The sequence below is a fragment of the Cornus florida genome, unplaced genomic scaffold, assembly GCF_030987335.1.
Source record: "Cornus florida cultivar Cherokee Brave unplaced genomic scaffold, ASM3098733v1 CherokeeBrave_3.0.0_Hap2_Chr05, whole genome shotgun sequence".
Lineage (NCBI taxonomy): Eukaryota > Viridiplantae > Streptophyta > Magnoliopsida > Cornales > Cornaceae > Cornus > Cornus florida.
In genome coordinates, this window is record NW_026775575.1 from 118,590,139 (window position 1) to 118,610,189 (window position 20,051).

The 20,051-nt window shown below is 41.2% G+C and overlaps 1 protein-coding gene across 2 annotated transcripts in view; it reads left to right on the forward strand.

Moving 5' to 3' along the window:
• The first annotated feature begins 6,454 nt into the window (after nt 1-6,454).
• LOC132309013 (rRNA (cytosine-C(5))-methyltransferase NOP2C) overlaps nt 6,455-20,051 on the forward strand; it is an 89,324-nt gene continuing 75,727 nt past the window's right edge. For both annotated transcript variants that reach the window (XM_059807368.1, XM_059807369.1), the window contains exons 1-2: nt 6,455-6,609; nt 6,753-6,871. In XM_059807368.1, the coding sequence (XP_059663351.1) occupies nt 6,535-6,609; nt 6,753-6,871 (194 nt within the window). In that variant the 5' untranslated portion in view covers nt 6,455-6,534. The remainder of the gene's footprint in view (nt 6,610-6,752; nt 6,872-20,051) is intronic.

The following is a 20,051-nucleotide window of genomic DNA, read 5'->3' on the forward strand; positions in this document are numbered from 1 at the left end:
TGCCGGGTGGAAGTATATCATAGTGCAACCAAACTTTTGATGTGAGTTTTCTTTTGCGCTTCGTGTCCTGTTTTTTTTTCGGTTGCACTTGCACATCTGCATTTTCATTCTGATCCACTTCAAGGTCAATTAAATCAAGATCATCTTCTGATCCACTTTCGTCAAATCTCATGGCAGAATCCATCTAAATATTACCAAAAATAAATAAATAAATCAAACATATATAATAATTAATAAAGAGGACATATATAATAATGATTTGTTATAGTACGTAGAGAGCGTAGTAGTAAAATAGTATGGGAATGCTGATTTTTCACATATATGCAAAGGGAAAGAAACTAGTATTATTGCATTGCTGATAACATTTTTATGGCGAAATCGTATTATTTCAATTCAGAGTCCGTCTGTATAGAGGGAATTTCATTCCTCACAAATTAATACCCATAAAAGAATTTAATAAAAAAAGATTAAAGAGATTTTTGTCAGCAAGTAGAAATGTTTATTCTTAGATTTCTAAAAAGGATCCATTAAATGGTAGCAGTACAGTATTCATTGTGTTGTTGCAGTTGCAAACAATAAATACTCCTACACTTGCATTTCTAATTAATCAACACAACCAGTTGGATTCAAAACAATAATAAAAAATAAAATAAAAAAATTCGTGATATATACCGTAAAATACTAGATCATACCATATTGGCATACTATTATGATATTATCCTCTTCTTTATTTTATTTTATTTTTTTCCTTTCCCATATCCCATATGTCGTATAAGTTTCAGCCTTTCTAAAAATACATTTGAATAAAACAAATATGGACCAACAAACATAGTACAAATGTACTAAAATGAAAACAAAACCACAAGAAGAAGAGGAAGAAAGTGGTATCATTAACTTTTAAAATCCAACAAATGCTCAACTAAATCGAAAGAAAAAAGAGTACTAAAGAAAGCTGTACATGTCAGAAAGCTATCCAGGCATATTTGCTAAGTAAATCTCCTCTAGTTGACATCACAAATTGATATTTCAATGTCCAGATAAATAATTTTCCTTAAAACTGACATTATTGAAATCTGTCTACTACTAGGGTGTGTTTGGAGGCAATGTTGAGTAAGAATGACTCTTTATTGTCCATGGCATGCTATGATGCTATGATTGCTATCTACTGGTTCTGAATTGCAGTTAAAATTGGGGTCTTGAACTACTCAAATGGTTCTACTAACTTTTATTCTCACTGAAGGTCTCAAGCAGCTATTTCCAAACCGAAAAAAGGGAAAAAGGAACTCTGGAATAACCCTTGTTAAAGTCTCCTTAATTGGGTGGTACTGGTACTTGGTCAGCAACAAAACGAGAACTTTTTTAAAAATGGGATGAGAAGAAGAAGTTTCTGTAGAAATTTGCTATAATGTCTACTACTAAACTTTAATTGAATCTTCACAATAAACAATGAGCTCTAACCTTGATGCTGTAACTAGGCAACTACCGAAACATTTAAGTGAAATTAATATAGAAGAGTAAAAATCAGTAACAGAGCATAAAACTATAAATAGAATAGAATCATTACTATAAACAATAACAAATAATTACATGTTTAAAAGTAGATCTGAAAGAAAAAAATTTAAAGAAAACTTGTTTTCAAGTAGATCTGAAAGAGGAAAAACAAAAAAAAATCGTCCTCTTGTTGTTTCAGAGTAGATCTGAAAGAGAGAAGACAAAAAAATTAAAGAAAAGTAGACAACTTACTTCGATTGTTCAAGGTTTGTGTTCTTCGCTGGTTCGCTCGAAGTGTAGACTGTAGTGTTCTTGAACTTCTTGGTCGCTCGAGGTGTGCTGGTGTGGTGTGGATTTGAGAGAGAGAAGGAGTTGTCTGGTGTTGAATCTTTCAGAGAGAGAGAGAGAGAGAGAGGAAAGAGGAGAGACCGAGAGGTCTGAGAGAGAGACGGAAGAGTGAAGGCGCCGCGTAAGGTAAGACTGAAGAGTTGTCTGGAGACTGGACCGACTGGTGTTGAATTTGTTGATATATTTTGTATAATAGCCTTAATAGGGTTTCTTGTGTAATAATAAAATGACCAAAATGTCCCTAATAATCAGGTCAAAACAGGTAACGGGTTAGACGGGTTCACGGGTGACACATTTAATTAAACGGGTTAAACGGGTTGAGCCACATAAACCCGTACATGACACGTTTAACTAAACGGGTTATTCGTGTCAACCCGTTTACGACACGAACCTGTTTATGGTAAACCCATTACCCATTTAACTCGTGTCGTGTACGTGTCGTGTTGGCGGGTCGTGTCGAACTTTGCCACCCCTACTAGAGATCCCAGAGATGCTGTAGCGGCAACACGTGTGCTTGTTCATAGATTGGATGCAGTATTAAGTGCCCACGGAGCTTAGGAGGAGGGAGCCTAGAGACTTGGCATCTGCAATGGCTATAGCAGAGCGGCTTGAAGACTTTAGGCGTGATAACAAGAGGCCACGTCTCCCAGGATGGACCACAACAAAAGTGGGGGAGACCAGCGCTCCAAGAAAGGGGACTTGCCCAAGTCCAGCGATGATGAGCACAATGACGAGAAGAGACGCCCACGCCATGACAAGGGCAAGGACCATGGAGAGAGGTCTAAGGCTAGCGGTAAAGGGGAGCGCCATGATAAGGGTAAGTGGGAGCCGAAGTGCTACTTGTGCGATGGGCCGCACATATTGCGATATTGCTCTAACAAGAAGACCATGAGCACTATTGTGAAGGATAAGGGCAAGGGAAGACGAAAAAATATGTGTATAGGGGCTATGCAAATATTGAATAGCACAGCACATGACACCAAGAAGAAAGGCAAGGCGAAGAAGGTATCCGGGGTGCGCTATATGGATGCGCAGATTGGTGGACACAGGCGCCACACACAACTTTATTACCCTGGAGGAGGCATAGTGACTTGGCTTAGAGATGTGCAAAACGAATGGATGGATCAAGGCCGTCAACTCTGAGGAGGCACGCGTGGGCAAAATGTACAAGGAGGTGGAACTATGCATGCAAGAGTGGAAGGGCAAGGCCGACTTCCAGGTTGCGGAGATGGACGACCACGACATGGTACTAGGGCTAGAGTTCATAGACAGGAACAATGTCGTGCCACTACCATGCCTTGGTGCGTTGATGATACTTGGAGGCGAGGAAGGCAAGGCCACATGCATGGCGCCGCTCGTGGACAGGAAGGAAAGTCAAGAGGTGGTAGTTAACACGATAAAGCTCGCAAGGACCTTACACATTCTGAAAGGCGCGCACATGTTTAGGCTAAGGATATATGCACAAGTGTTGATGACCTGCGAGAGGCTGGGTCAGTTGAAGAAACCGTGACGAGAACATCACGAAAATAGGTGGGGGAGAATGTCACGCCTCGCTTATCGAGGTTATACCACACAGGGGCTGAGTAGGACGTTGCATGGCAACTATATGGTGAAAATAGTTTCTAGAATCTTCCGGAATTGTCTGGAGTTGTGTGGAAAATTCTAGATATGTGTAAAATATTGTAGAAGTCCGTGGAAGGTTCTAGGGTTCTCCAGAGTTGTGTGGAGTAATATGAAGAGTTTTAGAATGTCGTAGATACTTGTAGATATATATATATATATATATATATATATATATATGAAAGTGTGAAGAAGGAGGGAGAAAATTTTAGAGAATCGATCTCCACCGTCGGTTAGATTGTATCTTAGCCATCCATTAGGGATGTAGATGCCTATAAATAGGAATAAGACTTTATTTTGTAGCCATCAAGTCCTAGAGTGAGTCTTGAGAGCCTTGTAGAGAGTTTGAGAGCTAGCTTTGTACAAAGCATTCTTTGAAGTAATAGAAGTGTTTTTTCTTTGCCAACTTAAGTGCCTTAGTGTGTGTGAGTGTGCAAGCTAAAAGAGAAAAGGGCGAGGGCCACTATAACACTAGTAAGAGCACGAGGGGAGTGCGTTGGCTAAGGTGGGCATAGGAGTTAGGCTGACTAAGTACTTACATGAGTAGAAGCAATGACTTGGTGCCGCACGGGAGTAGCTAGATTGGTGCTGAAATTCTAAGCCCGTGACATCAATCTCGTGCTTCTCTCAATTCTTTAGGCCAAATTAGATAATGTAGTAGTCGGCAACACTTCCAGATCATTTTTCAACATTAATATGTCTAACACAACTTTTGAAGCATGAGCGGCCAAATAAAATAGTATAGCATGAGGAGATGCTTCCAGCTCTTTATGTGTCCTATAGCCTCCTAAATCACCACCATCGTGCTACATTTGCCATGTCAAGACAAATTAGATTGTGTGGCGCCTAGGAGGCGTCTTCCTAAGCAAATTTTGATCGTTAATTCTAACTTTGACTTTTTCAAGTCAAAGTTGACTCTATGGCTCCAAGGTAGTGCCAACTTTGCCCACTGAATTGAACTGTTTGACTTTTTAGTTAACTTTGACTGTGGAATGCCTAAATTGATTGTGTGGCACCTATGTGGCATTGTTGGGAAGAATGTCATCTGACCTTTTGACCATCAAAATTTTTAGTTTCGTTCCTTCACTGCAAAGTTTTGGGGTGTTCTAAATACGATCGCGTAGTCAAATTTTTGATCAAATGTTAGATTTCCCCCAAATGACCATTTTACACTTGTGTTGTCATGTTTGAAATGTCTTAAAACTTTAGAATTCATATAGAGTTGCACCTACAAAGTGACTTTCAGTGTTCAATCGCCAAACCTTAGCATAATTATAGGTTTATCGTTTCGTACAACCAACAGTCGGCTTGGAAATCCAACTTTACCATTGCACTTGGAAGGTCCAAAAACTCCAAATTCATCACAAACACAAGTTTTTCCCTACAAGAGACCAAAATCGAGCATAGTCACAAAATCGTAATTTTGCACAATAGAAAATTTAGTTGTCTAATAAAAAATCTGACTACACCATCTTTCTCGAATTACCCAAAAACAATGGAGTAGACTTATAGTTAGATTTTTCTAGGTGGTTCTCCGAGGTATTAATCTCTTACTAATTTAATCAAAAGTGGAAGGGGCAAAATGGGATACATTTGAGGTTAGTTTTGTTGGAGAATATATGTTTCATATGACATTTAAGATATAATTAACCTTATACTAATATGCCATGAGATAATTAATAATATGCTAAAAATAAATAAATAATTATTCAACTCAATATTTAATTAAACATGCAAATTAAAGCAATAAAATAATAATAATAAATAAAGAAACTGGACCGAGGCTAGTATTAGATACTATGCCCTTAAGACAATTTATGCCCCGCATGATACTAACGAACTCTATGGTGTTTGTCTCCCAGGATACAACGGTCTACATCCACCAGTAGCAGTACTACAAACTTGTAGATACGACGAACCTCCTCCGTGTAATATTCTCTCTGACTAAAAAATGCATTTATATTATATAAATGTTGAATTTGGTGTAATATGAACTAAATGGTTCGGATCAACCTTAATATGGCTCGATGAAATTGGATTAGAGTCTAAGTGGCTCAGACTTATTGTTTGAACCCACTTGGGTTGGGTTCAAGTCTAAAGAGGGAGAAAGAAGAAAATGAATTGAACGAATTGCAAATGGCAGCCCAAGGGAGTATTTATAGAAATAGAAGTGCTTTTTCGGATTGGGTGTGTCTCTTTATCATTGGACGCAATCATTTACATGTGTCTTTTCATTACTGGACAGAATCATTTATATGTGTCTCTTCATCACTAGACACAACCATTTATATGTGTCTTTTCATTACTGGACATAACCATTTATATGTGTCTCTTCATCACTGGACACAACCATTTCAATTGGTTACAATGGTTCACATGGTATCTGTTCACCACTAGGCATATCCACTCCAACATGTTGTAATGGTTCACATGGTGTCAGTTCACCACTAGGCACATCCACTCCAATATGTTATGTCTGTTCGATTGTACCTTTTCAACTAACACACTCATTCATGCATGTATTATAATCTAATGCATCCCTACAATTTATTAATTGTTTTTATCCAATCCTTAACCACATTAAACATTAAGATATGGTAAAGAATTGGTAGATGTTATGTTAAATAAATTGAATTTTGGACTTTGCATGCAGCCTTTACATTAAGATATTCACGTTGTAGTCTAACGTGATACACATAGACATCCAACTATAAATTAGTTGTAGATAAGTTTCATTCACATATTAATTAAGGATAAAAGACCAATACGCCAGTGGCTTAATGGTATTAGCTTTTTACATCTTAAAGAAAAGTCAGGAAGTATAACTTCCTACATTTGAATGGTAATTTTGACATTACAAAAAAATTATTCTGGAGAGTTAATGGTGAACTAATGGACCAGACCTAGTTGTTATTTTGTTTAAATCTATGTTAGAGTAAATTTTGATTAGAATTTAATCGGGGGTGAAAAGTTCCAAACCTAACGAGGTCGCGGAGGGTAATTGCGCCGTCACAGCACTTTATACTTTACACTGTAGTTTATAGTATCATTATACCCAGAAGTTCGCCTCCTTCAATGAAAAAAGGGAGGGATTTGCTCCAAACAATAGGAAGGAGAAGCTATCTCACTCTGCACAGCCTTACTCCCCGGGTACATGTTTATATATATATATATATATATATAGATATATGCGTGCATACGTATCACTACACGTGTTTTTAGTTTTTTACTAATGATATAATTTTGTCTTGCGCCTCCTATACATTCTCTCAATAACTGGTATAACATTACAGATGGATCCATCGCAGCGTTACTGCTACAACCCAACCTTGCATTGGAATCCCCATGTGGAAGAATACTTCATCAAGGCATACGGAGCTGATCATTTTTCTCGCATCTCCAAAGCCCTAACGTACTCTAAAACCCTTTTTTTTTTTTTCCCCTTCAGTTTACAAATTTCAATTATGCTTTTCTATCTCTCAAGTTCGAATTCAAATGCTTCTTCAGTCATTTGTTATGTTATGTTTCTCAATTCATTTTCTGAGCTTCTCATTCCGCACATTGAAAGCTTATGCGCTGTTTGGTTGCGGTAAAAAAACCTTGAAAAATGAATAGAGCTTTAGAACTTTTGAATTAGAAAGTTTAAATCAACTGTCAATAGTGTTTTTTTTTTGATAAGTAACTATCTATTGTAATTTTTCATTTTCTGGGAAACCAGAACAACATAACTCAAGATTGAACATTGCATAAACTTTAGAACTTTTGAATTAGAAATTTAAATCATTCAGCACAGGGCCGGCCATGAGACTCCCAAAATTTTGAGTTTTGGGAGGCCCTAGTCGAACTTTTCAAATGCAAGGCCGTTTCGCACGTGCCAAAAATTTGTAAGAGTGCAAAATTTTTATTAAAATGAGGCGATAAGTACAAAATATATTAATATTGAAAACACACAAAACAAAAACCGATCTTGGTGCTTTGTAAAGAGCACGATCCAATTTACATAAAAAAAATTAAAAGAAATATTGAACACAGCTTAGTCATAAAAATCAAAATTCAACTTCATATAAAAATAAATGTGATCGTCTTGCATTTTGAGCTGTAAAATTGTCAATTAAAGTGCTCCAATTAAGTTTCTCCAACATATCGTCGACCGTAGATAAGATTTGATCAACTTTAACTTTGAAAATCTTCTCTCAGCAAATGCAACTGTTGTAGCTGGGATAGTTAATAATACTCTATATGCAATCCAAACATTTGGAAAATAATAAGTTAAAACATGTCATGGTTTCTCATATTGATGGGACAAAATTATTTTCAAAGTTACAAATTATCTTCAAGGTTATTTTGGAGAATGTGAATAACCAGAATCATATGTCTCCTCAGACGCAAGAGCGAGAAAGCTTGTCATAGCAGAGATGCAGCCTGAGTCTACTACTTCGGCCAGTCACCGGATTCATTAATTCCGGTGAAATCCTTTGCTACTTTCCCTCGTGCATCTCTTTCCTCTCTTGGGTTTCTGTTTTTAGTGGGTGTTTTTCTTTGGCTGCTTTCATGAGAGCCCTCGACGGCCAGAAGTTGTCGTTTTTGGACGTCGCAAGTCTCCCTCGCCTGGATTTGCAAGGAGAGGTGGAGTGCGTACCTTCTTCCAGTGATCATGTGTTTAGGGTGGACAATCACAACACTACTACTCGCGAATTTATGCTTAGCTCTTGTCTTGTTGGGAGATTTGATAGAGATGTGGGGACTTTAGAGAAGATTGAAGAGTGGGTTACGAAGACTTGGCGGATCTCGTGTGGGGTTAGGGTTTCCTCTCTGGCTGATGGACTTTTGCTATTCTGTTTCTTGTCGATCATGGAGGCACAGAAGGTTCTTGATAGGGGAAAGAAATCATGGGGAGATGCACAGTTGTTCATCGATCTTTGGTGCTATAGGGTTGTATGTTTTGGATTGAGAATGAAGGCTAACCACCGGAGAATCATTGTGTACGGCCTTCCTTTGCATTTATGGTGTCAGAATCTCTTTGTTGCTATTTGGGATTTATGTGAGGTTTTTTGGATGTTGAGGCATATGAGTTGAGCGATACGGAGAGGATTGTTGTTACTGTGGTTGAAGGCGGTGAGATCCCGGAGTCCATCATCGCGGAGGACGGGTGGTGGGCCTTCAAAATTTCGTTAACTGAAGAGATCGCTCCTTCCCTTGTGCCGGTTTCCAGACCTGCACCGGAAGGGATGATTTGAGGCCATCGGTGGCGTCGGATAGAAGGACACGAACATCGTGCAGGTCTGGGATTGGGTTTGGAAGTGTGCCGAAGCTTCAGACGATGGATCTGCAGGATTGCCGGTCTCAAGGATAGGGACGCGTGATGAGGAACGCGCCAAAGGCGAGTGGGAGGGACGCCAGTGGGACACGTGGTTGGCGGTCGGATGCCTCACGTTGTGGGTGGAAGACAGCTTCTCCATCATGTGATGAGGCACGTGAGGGCAGGGGCTATTTGAAATCTACATCCAATGGGCTTGGTAGGATTGGGCCTAATCAGCGTGGGCCTGTGAAGGTGGGTTCGAGAGGTGCTAGTTGGGTTGGGCATGATAGGCCAAGTCTTTTGGGCCAACCATTTCTTCTGGGTTGTGCAAGTGGATTCGAGGGTTGATAAGTGGGTTGGGGCATGATAGGCTCTAGTCCTCTTCTTTTGGGCTTGTACATGCTAAGGCCAATCATATTCTTTCTAAGGATAGGGTGGTGAGTTGGGGCCCAAATAGGTGTCTTTCTGTCTCTATTAATGGTTTGCAGCCCAGCCCATCTTCAGATTTGGTGCCCAGCTTAGGATCTCATGGACAATCTCAAGTTACGGCACAGATGAAGTTGGACTTGAGATATTGGTTGAGGTCGGAGAAGGAAAATTGGGCGAATGTAAGTATGTTCAAGAAGAAGGATGCTGGGTTAAGCTCAAAGAAGTTTCGGCACGGTAAGTTATCGGAATTTGCTCTCTGAAAACAGATTTGGACTGCTTCAATCGGGTTGTTTGTGTGATGTCGAGAATGGCAGCTGTGCATCCATCAAAGAAGATGGTCAATCTTCGAGCAAATCGCATCAGTCCAGCAAAAAATGGACCAGAAAAGCAAGCAAAAGTGGGATGCTCGCAAGGTTATTCATTCTGAACCTGGTATGTACCTTTCTTCCTTTTCTCGGAGCTCTCTTTATGCTCTTTCTTCTGTTTTTACTCCTTGTGGGGTGTTGAGGAGTGAGATGGGGGAGGATCTGGATGGGAAGTCTCGAATGTTATCGCCAATGTTGGAGGTGGACTCCGTGGATGAGGTTTTGATACAAATGTTTTTGGGTTTGGGGCTTTTGGGCAGTCAGAAAGAGATGGGACGGTCAGTTTGCTTGTTGATAGGGGTGGTGATCGTCTTGCTCGGATTTCTCTTCCTCTTCTTTTCAGTATGGTGCATCTAGGGATGAGTTGGATAGGTTGGCTGAGCCTTATTTGGGCAGAATGGAAGATCTGTGTTCACCCAAGGATGATGTTCTGGTGACACCCAAGACGGGTATTTTGCCAAATATGATGATAGTTTGTGTTGGCAAGGATATCCGTATTACCCTCAGTGATGAATTAGCTACTTTGTTGATTAAGGAGCTGCAGAAGCACAGGTGTTTGTCGGATGATTTGCCCACTATTGACCCGGATTCTTACGTTAGGGAAGGTGGGATGGACAGTGGTAATGACTGGATGTCTTGTTTTGATGAGGTGGAGGAGGTCGAGGAAGGAGATGTTGATGGGAGCAGGGTTGAACAGGGCAAGTCTCTTGACATGATCTTGTGAGCAGAGGAGGGTCACTCTAATCTAGGGATGGTGGATCCTCTAGCTGTTGTATGTCTGGAGGGTATGGATAGTGATTTTGGTAGGCAGGAGTGTGATGAAACTGGCAAGGATTGGGTCATGGCAAATATTGGGGCCACTAGCAAATTGCTGGGTGTCTCTTGCAAGGGCAATCGGGATCAGGCCTTAGTGATTCTTCAGGCTACTGTGGAGGGGAAAGAAATGGAGATGATACAGTTTTCTAGAAGGACGAGCAAAAGGAAAAAGATACGTCCTTTTTGGAGAGGGGAGAGGGAGCTGAGAAATCTTTGTTCAAACGTGAACTATGATAGGAAGTTAGTGAGGGAGGAGGAGGGGGGGGGGGGGGGGGAAGGGAGGGAGGGGCAAGGGAGAGGTGGGTGGTATTGTTTCCTCATGAAGGTATGAATTCTATCTTGGAATGTCTGTGGTCTCAATGCCCCGGGCAAGAGGAAGGTGGTGTAGATGGCAGTGAGAAAATGGGGGGTTCATTTGGTGTGTCTTCAAGAAACGAAGATTGATACTATGACTGATATAGTGGTTAAGAGCCTTTGGGAAAATCGGTTTGTTGAGTGGGAGGCTCTGGATTCTCTAGGGACCTTGGGTGGCATTTTTCTCATGTGGGATAGGAGATGGATGGCTAAGGTGGATGTTTGTAGGGGGCTCTCCTCTCTGTCTTGTGCTTTTGCGATGGAGGAATATGGTTTCTCTTGGGCCTTCTTTGGCGTGTATGGGCCGGTGGATGATTGTGAGAGGGCTGGGATGTGGGAGGAGCTTAGTGTGGCGAAGGGGATGTGGTCTCTTCCTTGGTGTGTGGCCGGAGATTTCAATGTGGTTATATCCCCATTGGAGAGATCTGCAGGTGGTCCGTGGACTCCGGCTATGATTCATTTTTTGGAATTTATTGATGGACATCAGCTTATTGATCTTTCTTTAGAGGGAGCTTCTTTTACATGGTCCAGTCGAAGGGAAACGCCTACTTTTTCCCGCCTTGATAGATTCTTGTTTTTTTGGAGAGTGGAGGAGAAGTTTCCGGACGCTATTTAGGTTGTTTTGGCTAGGGTGACGTCGGACCACATTCTTGTACTGTGGAGGATTGAGATCTCGTTGTACTCCATTCAGATTTGAGAACATGTGGCTTAGAGTGGTGAATTTTTAAGGGATTGTGCGATCTTGGTGGGAGGAGGATATGGTGGTGGGAACGTCGAGCTTTATTTTAGCAGGAAAGTTTCGCCTCTTGAAAAACAAACTCAGAAGATGGAATAAGGAGGTGTTCAGTAATTTGGAGTGGAGGAAGAATAGGGTCCTCACTGAGATTGATAGATTGGAAGGGGTGGGTGGTCTTGTTGAGTCCCAACGTAATAGGAGAGCAGCATCTCAGGCAGAATGTGTTGAGATTGCAGTTATGGAGGAAATCTCGCGGCGTCAAAAATCTTAGGCATTGTGGCTTAAAGAGGGAGATCGTAATACAAAGTTTTTCATTGAATTGCTAATGCTCATAGGAGGGGCAACCATATTGGGCAGATGTGTGTGGATGGAACGATGTTGAGTATGGAGGAGGAGGTGCGTAGGGGGATCATTTCTTTCTACCAGAGGCTTTACTCTGAGCATCTTCGTTGGAGACCACGGCTTGATGGTCTTCATTTTGACTCTATTTCAGCTGTGGATAGGGATGGGTTAGAGAACCCCTTTATGGAGGTGGAGGTTCTGAAGGCTTTGAAGAGTTGTAATGGTGACAAGGCTCCAGGTCTAGATGGCTTTACTATGAGATTTCTTTTGGAGAGCTGGGAGGTGGTTAGACAGGAGGTTATGGGGCACTTTTCATGAGTTCCATTCTAATGGGAGGTTCGAAAAGTCGCTGAATTCATCTTTTATTGCTCTTATTCCTAAGAAGGGCGGTGCTTCTGACGTTAAGGACTTTAGACCAATAAGTCTGATTGGGTGTATGTATAAGCTTATCGCTAAAGTCATTGCGTTACGATTAAGGGAGGTTCTGGACGGAGTCATCTCTGAGTCTCAAAATGCGTTCATAGGGGGTAGACAAATCCTGGATTCCGCTCTTATTGCCAGTGAATGTGTGGACTTTAGGCTTAGTAGTGGTGTTCTTGGAGTTCTGTGTAAGCTTGATATTGAGAAAGCCTATGATCATGTTTGCTGAAATTTTTTATTTTATCTGGTAGAGAGGATGGGTTTTGGAGAGAGATAGAGTAGATGGATCGAAACTTGCGTTTGCTCTGTCAGATTTTCGATGTTGGTGAATGGGTCTCCATTCGGGTTTTTGGCAGTTCTCGTGGTCTAAGGCAAGGGGACCCTCTCTCCCCTTTCCTGTTCATTATTGTTATGGAGGCTCTTAGTAGGTTGATGAGAAGGGCTGTGGATTTGGGTTTCATCAGGGGCTTCAAGATTGGTCCAGATTCAGTTTAGCAGGTGGAGATCTCTCACTTGCTTTTCGCGGATGATACTCTGGTTTTCTGTGAGGCAGAGGTGTCCCAATTGAGGTATTTGAGATGTGTCCTGGTTTGTTTTCAGGCTGTTTCTGGTTTGAAAGTTAACTTGGGAAAGAGAGTGCTTGTCCCTGTGGGGGAGGTTCAGAGATGGATTCTCTTGCAACTGCTTTAGGGTGTGGGACTAGTTCCTTTTCTTTTTCGTACTTGGGCTTGCCGTTGGGTGACTCGGCTAGGAGGGTGGGAAGTTGGGACCCGGTTATTAAGCGGTTCGAGAGAAGGTTGGCTGGGTGGAAAAAACAATATATTTCGAAGGGCGGAAAAGTCACTTTAGTGAAGAGTACATTGTCCAGTCTTCTAACTTATTTTCATTCGCTTTTCCAGATTCCCTCCTCTATTGTTGGAAGACTTGAGATGCTTCATCAGAATTTCCTATGGGGCGGTCGGGGGGAGGAGTTTAAATATCATCTTGTCCGGTGGGAGCAGGTTTGCAGCCCTTTAAGTTGGGAGGTCTTGGGATTAGGAGATTGGTCCCTTTCAATAGAGCTCTCCTAGGCAAGTGGCTATGGAGATTCGGCAGTGAAAGACATAGGTTATGGAGGAAGGTTACTTTAAGTCGTTTTGGGGAGGAGAGAGGGGGATGGTCAGCTAGGCCGATCGGATCTGTTGTTGCCGTGGGGGTGTGGAAATCCATTGGGGAGGGGTGGGATGAGTTCTCTAAGCATATTAGATTCAAAGTTCGGGAAGGAAGGGACGTTCGGTTTTGGGAGGATACTTGGTCCGAGGATCGTCCATTGTCTTATTTGTTCCCAAGGTTGTTCAGGATTGCTGATTACAGACATGCTTTGGTTGCCGACTACTATCGTCTTGATAGCAGTAGGTTGTCTTGGGATGTGCGGTTCCGGCGATTCTTTCAGGATTGGGAGTTGGATGACGTCACTGGTTTGCTGGCCCTTTTGTATAGACAGAAGGTGGATGGTACTGGTTCGGATTCCTTGACTTGGGTGCCTTCTTCGCAGGGGACTTTTCAGGTCTGGTCCTTCTTTTTCTGTCTCACTGGGTTTCACGGTACCTCTTTCCCGTAGAAAACGGTATGGCATTCGAAGGCTGCTCTTAGGGTGGCCTTTTTTGTTTGGAATGCAGCTAGGGGTAGGATTTTGACTCTGGACAATTTTGCGGAAGAGAAGACAAATCGTTGTCAATCGGTGTTGTTTGTGTAAGAAGGATGGAGAGTTCATGGATCACATTCTTTTGCATTGGCCTCTGGCTTATGACTGTTGGAGTCTTATTTTGGGACTTTTTGGTGTCCAGTTGGTCATGCCCCGGACCTAAAGGGATTTGATTGACATTTGGAGGGGCCAAAGGGTAGGGGCACAAGTTCGCGATTTTTGGTGGGTGCCCCCTTTGTGTTTGGTGGAGCCTTTGAAAAGAGCGGAATAGAAGATCTTTTGATGGGGAGGAATTCTCCATTGGGGCGTTGAAGTTTTCTATTATTTGTTCTATCTTTAGTTGGGGTTTTGGGGAGAAATTGTATATCTTTAGATGAAATCGTGGACTTTTTGGGTTCTTTGGGTCCATAGGATTTCCCCTTCCTCTTTTTTGGTTTTTGTACAACTCTTGGGATTCGTTCCCCTTTTGAACGTTTTCTAATACATTTGTACTTATCAATTTTTTTTTTTTTTTTTGGAGAATGTGACGGTTGATTGTACCCATGAGTTAAAATTTTGATTGTTTAGACTGGGTTTAACAGAGTCTACCATGCATGCACAATGCACATTAGCCCAAAAATAATATAATAATAAAATAAACAAGTTTCTGAGTGTAAATATAGAAAATTCTTTTTTTATTTTGTTGGGAGGGGACATAAACAATCATTGTTAGGTACAAATTGTTGTATTATATATATATAAATTGATATTATAAGTACGTGTGTTTATTGTCATAATTTTGTTTTGAAAGTTATTTATTGCCATAAATTTACATGATATATAAGTGTGTATTGTCTTTTAATTGTGGAAATTATGGTCACATATACATACTACTATATTTGCATTATGATCCTAAATTTGAGGCCTTAGGCAACTGCCTTGGTCGCCTTACCCCAGGGCCGGCCCTGGTTCAGCACTCTGAATTTTTTAAAAATAAACTGAAAGGACTACCTAGCTTAATTTTCCATTTTTGGGGAGTTCAAAACAACATAAACTCATGGTTGAACGTTGCAGAAAACATCACGCCTCTGCTTTCCTGGTTGGCATGTTCTGTTTCTTTAGGGGAGCTTAATTTTCTCATAGTTGATCTTATAAAATCACAATTCTATTAAAAAAGAAAAAAAAAAAATCTTCTTTCCAGAAGTTATATTGGTTTTACTTGGATTGAGAAGCTTGGTAGGTAGAGTTGTGGCCTTACATTTTGTAGGTCCCTTACCCATTTTAACTGTCAAACCATGTTGTGCACTTCACACTGTATTTTCTACTCTTTAGGTAGGTCAAAAACTTTCTGATATGCTTCACGTTCTGTTTCTTCAAGCGAGTTTAATTTTATTATAAACCGCTGTTTGGATCTTGTAATATCACGACTACATTGTGATTGAGCCATATCGACCAGGATTCCCATAATAAAATCATAATGGAGTGAAAAGGTGCACATTTTACTTGGTTCTTCTTGGTAATTCAAAATCCACCCTTTGTTATAATCTGATTAGCCTTGCATTTTCAGTGCTCCTAAAGTTGTAATTGTTCTTGTGCATTTTTTGTCATTGTTTGATGCAATTTAACCAGAGCCCTGATATATTCATCATATTCGGGTGGCTGTAATCTCACACAAAGGTTTGGCCCTGTTTGGTAACACTTTGGTTTTTGGTTTTCTGTTGCCATTTTGAAAATTTACGAAACGGCAACAAAAAGCAGTTTGATAATGTTAGTTTTGCTTTTTGGCAACTTTAAAAAAACCAAAACTTTCCAAAATCGGTTGCCAATTTGTTTCGGGCCCGTTTACTAACGCTTTCACTTTCTTATTTTTGCTTTCTCCAAAAGTAAAATCATGATTTTCATTTCTTAAACTGAAATAGAAAGTGAAATAATGTTTAATAATATCTCATATTCATTAAAATTTTGAAAGAAAAATAACAAAATCATGTTTAATAATTATGATTTTGCTTTTGTTTTTTATCATCACCTCTAACCAGCAGTTCAATCATCCACCAATCCCACCATCCTTGGTTCATATTCACCTGTGTACCCAGTTCTATCATCCACCAATCCCACCATCCCCGGTTCATATTCAGCAAATGTAGTCGTGGTAGTAGCAGAAGCACTACAACTGCTCACCAAACTTTCAGCCTTTTCATCACTCTCATCTTTCTTCATCACCAAATCCAATGCACCATTCGCGAATTCCACAGCCCTTTTTGCCATCACTGCTTTCCTCAACTGGACACGTTTTATGCATTTTTTGCAGAGGATGACGATTCGCCAAACCCTGTCTAGGGTTTGGAGTTTGTCCTTGGGGCTAGTGTTGTTAATTCGTAGTCCATAACTGTGGCAATCGGACAAATTGGGCAAATCTCTGGTTTTTTGACAGAATCTATCCGACGAGGCGTCGGAGGACAAGATCGAGGCTGACGATGCGATCGAACAATGGTTAGGGTTTGGATCGATGAGAAGACGCTTCTGAGATGGAGAATCAGAGGGAATTGAATCGGAAGCTGCTTCATCGGTGGATTTTTTCGATCATCGTGCGCTTGTCTCTCATCGTGTGTGTGGCCGGCTTTGCAGAGAATTTTCTAGGGTTTACGGAGACATTTTGGGCATACACACAAACACATACGATTACAAACAACCAAAACAAAATCCATTAGTTCCCGTTAGCGAATCATCTCTCTTCCTATGCCGGAATCGTGGACCTCAGCCTCGTTAAAGAAATTGAAGATTCCACTGTGGGTGTTACAGAAGTGGCTTGCCTTGATCTGGGTTCGATTATGGTGCTTAGTAATAGAGACGCAAAGGCTTAAATTTGATGGGTAGAAGAGTTTGGGCAGATGGAGATATGGTGGGTTCGAAATGAGAAGCCTTGAAGAACAACCATAAGCCTTCGGTTGTGTCGTCCATGGTGGATTCAGGGATGAGATATGGTTCGAAGAGAGTGTAGAGAAGATAAGAGTGACGAGCATAGAGAGAAGAGAGAAGATGTTATAAACAAACGAGACAGCAACTCACGCACAACTTATTTGGGATAAACAGTGGCCCATGTGGTAACAGTGTAGGAATCAATTTCCCGCTACACTGCAGAAAGTATAGAAAGCATCAAAAAGTCGCTTTTCACTTTCTTCTTTAAAACTGATTTCACTTTCTCTTTTTAGAAATCAGAATCAATTTTATTGAACATAATTTTACTTTTATTTTTGCTTTTTCAGAGTTGACAGTAGAAAACAGAAATTACTTCTTGTTAGTAAACAGGCCCTTGGAAATTTTACAACTCCAAAATGAAAGCTTTGGTTTTATGTTTTGGGTTTTCGGGACATTGTAACAGAACTTCCCTGAAGTTTGGCCAAATATCACAATGAAACAACTTTCGAAAATTACCATTGCTCATACGGCAAACGTTTGTTCTGTCTTTCACTCACACTTCAACTGCCACCATGTAAAATAACTTAAATACCCTTTGACTTTGTCAAAAGCGCTCTTTAACCTAGAGAAATATATTAAAAGGCTAAAGTTTCCCTAAATGCTTTGCAAATTTACAATTATATTATATATATATGATTCATATGAATATGTGTGTATATATATATATTTATATATAGGGGAAAGCTAACATCCCCTCCGTCATGGGGAAGATAAGCTTCTCCCTATTTTTATTAGACAAATATGCCTTTAATATGTAAGTTCTAACCATGTTAAAATAAGGTTATTTTAGGAATTTTAGGCCAAGTTCATTTTACTGGGTTCTCTCCTCATCGTATTCACCCTAGCATCTCCCACAAACACACAGGGCACTATAGCCGGCTCCCATCACCATCACCACCTCCACAATCCCCATCCCACAACCTCCAACACACTGTCACCATCACCACCACAGCCGGAGCCGCCATCACCATCACCAGTGATGCCGCCACCACCACAATCCCCATCCCACGACCATAATAAAATAAAAAGTGGAAGGTATCAAGTGGGGTGAAACTTTCTCCTTTGCCCGACGATCTGCTATTATTCAGGTTTCCATTGGAAGTTGAGGCCTTAAGGGTTTTGGATGAAGGGAGGAAGAGATGGGGCGAAGCCTTATTATCCATCGACATTTGGTACTTCGCGGCTGGTTGTTCTGCTGTAAAAGAGAGAATAATACGAAGGGTGATCTTGTTTGGTTTGCCCCTCCATCTATGGTGTAACAAGCTATTTGAAGCAATTGGGAATTTATGTGGTGGATTTCGAGGTGTCGAGGCAGACGTTTCGGCGAATGGACAGAGAATCCTCCTCTATGTTTCCGTCGGAAAAGTGATACCTGAGTATGTTTTTGTTGAGGAGCAACATGTGGCTTTCAGGGTTATTCTGATAGAGGAAATCACACCTTGCATCCTTCCGAAATCCTACTATGGTTTTGGAGAGAGCCCACACATCCTGGCTGTTGCAACTGAAGGTAGTCGCCGGAAACCACAGAACCACCAAGGCGTTGAAGGAAAGAGGCGACTGCCTTCTCACGCTCCAAAAGCGCGTAGACGAGGCAGATCCAAGACTCGTGTCAATCATGCCCTCAGTCATCGCCTTTCGTTCCCTCGTAATATCCGCGCTAACGGATACCAACCACGTGGCCATGATCGTGGCATTAAAGAAGATTTTTATGTTGCTGATTCTGTTGGGCCTAAGCGTGAATCTACAAAGGTCTATGGGCCTAACATGACAAGTGGGCTGCTCAACGGGGCCTGTTTCCTTTCAAAACAAGCCCAGCCCACATTCTATAAGCAATTTGAAGAGAAAGGTTTTACGGGGCCCAATAATAAAATCTTAGTCTCCTTTATTAACTCCAAACCTAGCCCTCCTACTTTTACAGAAATAAGGCATTCACATAGCCGTCGTTCTAATGAAACCTCTGCAACTTTCTAGAATTCACCGGAGAAGAAGAGATGGATGAATTTATCTGTTGCCGCGGCTGGTGGAGGTCCTGTTAAGAAGGGATCACGTCACTCTCTGTGTTGCGCAGGTATCTCTACTTCATCCCTCTCTGATTCTACACAGACGAAGGGACGAATCTTCAGATCTTCGTCTCGGGACTTTCACAGTGGAGTTAGATGGTCCCGAAAAGAAAAGCAGAAGTGGACTTCTTCTTTCGTTCCAGGTATGCCCTCAGTTTCACATTCTCAGAGCTTTAATATTCTATCCTCTTCTTCTACCCCTTCTTGTGAGGTGTTGAGGAGTGCCGGCGTTGTGACTGAAGTGGAAAAGAGGTGTGGGCTGTCGGTAACGGACATTGGAAATGACCTTATGCATGGGTTGAATACAGAAGGAAAGGAAGATAGTGATTCTGGTGTTTCTAGGTAGATGGAAATCACTGACTGTGCAATCAAGAAATTTTATGAAGGGGTTACAGTCTGTGTGGGTAGAGATTTGCATTTTCAGTTATCCAAGGATGAGGCTGTAGCTCTGTTCAATGAGCTTCTATTAAGTGTAGCTTTGAAAGGCCTTAACTGCATGCCTTTTGCAGCGGTTGAGGGGAATGGTCTGGAAGATTCGTTGGGTTGGATGATTTAGATATAGAATCATATTCTTTTTATGAGAATGATAGAGAGTTTGAAGAGGAGGCGGTTGATGATTCGGGATCTCTCCAACAGGTTTGTTCCAAAGAGCTTGCACCCTGGATGGAGAATGGTTCTGAAATTCTAGTGGAGGAACCACTGGCCATGATGCGACCTGATGAAGAGGTTGCTGATTTTGGGAAAGATTGGGTAGTTGACAATATTGGAGTCACTAGTGAGCTGTTGGGAGTCTTTTCAGAAGGTAATGAAGATCAGACGTTAACTATCCTTCAAGCAATTGTGAAAGGGAGAGAGGTTGCAGTGACCAATGAAGTTATGAACACGAGGCCTTTATCGTCTTGGAAAGGGGCACAGGAGATAAAGAATTTTATTTCTGAAGTCAACTACGAAGGGAAAAGAGGAGTGGTGAAGGAAAGGGGAAGGACCCGGAGTAGGAGTCTTATGAAGGGTGGAGGGGAAATAATTTTATCAGGTTTTTAATGAAGCTACGAATCATTATATGGAATGTTCGAGGTCTCAATGATCCAAACAAGAGAAGGGTGGTGAAGGTTGCTTTAAGGAAGTGGGTGCC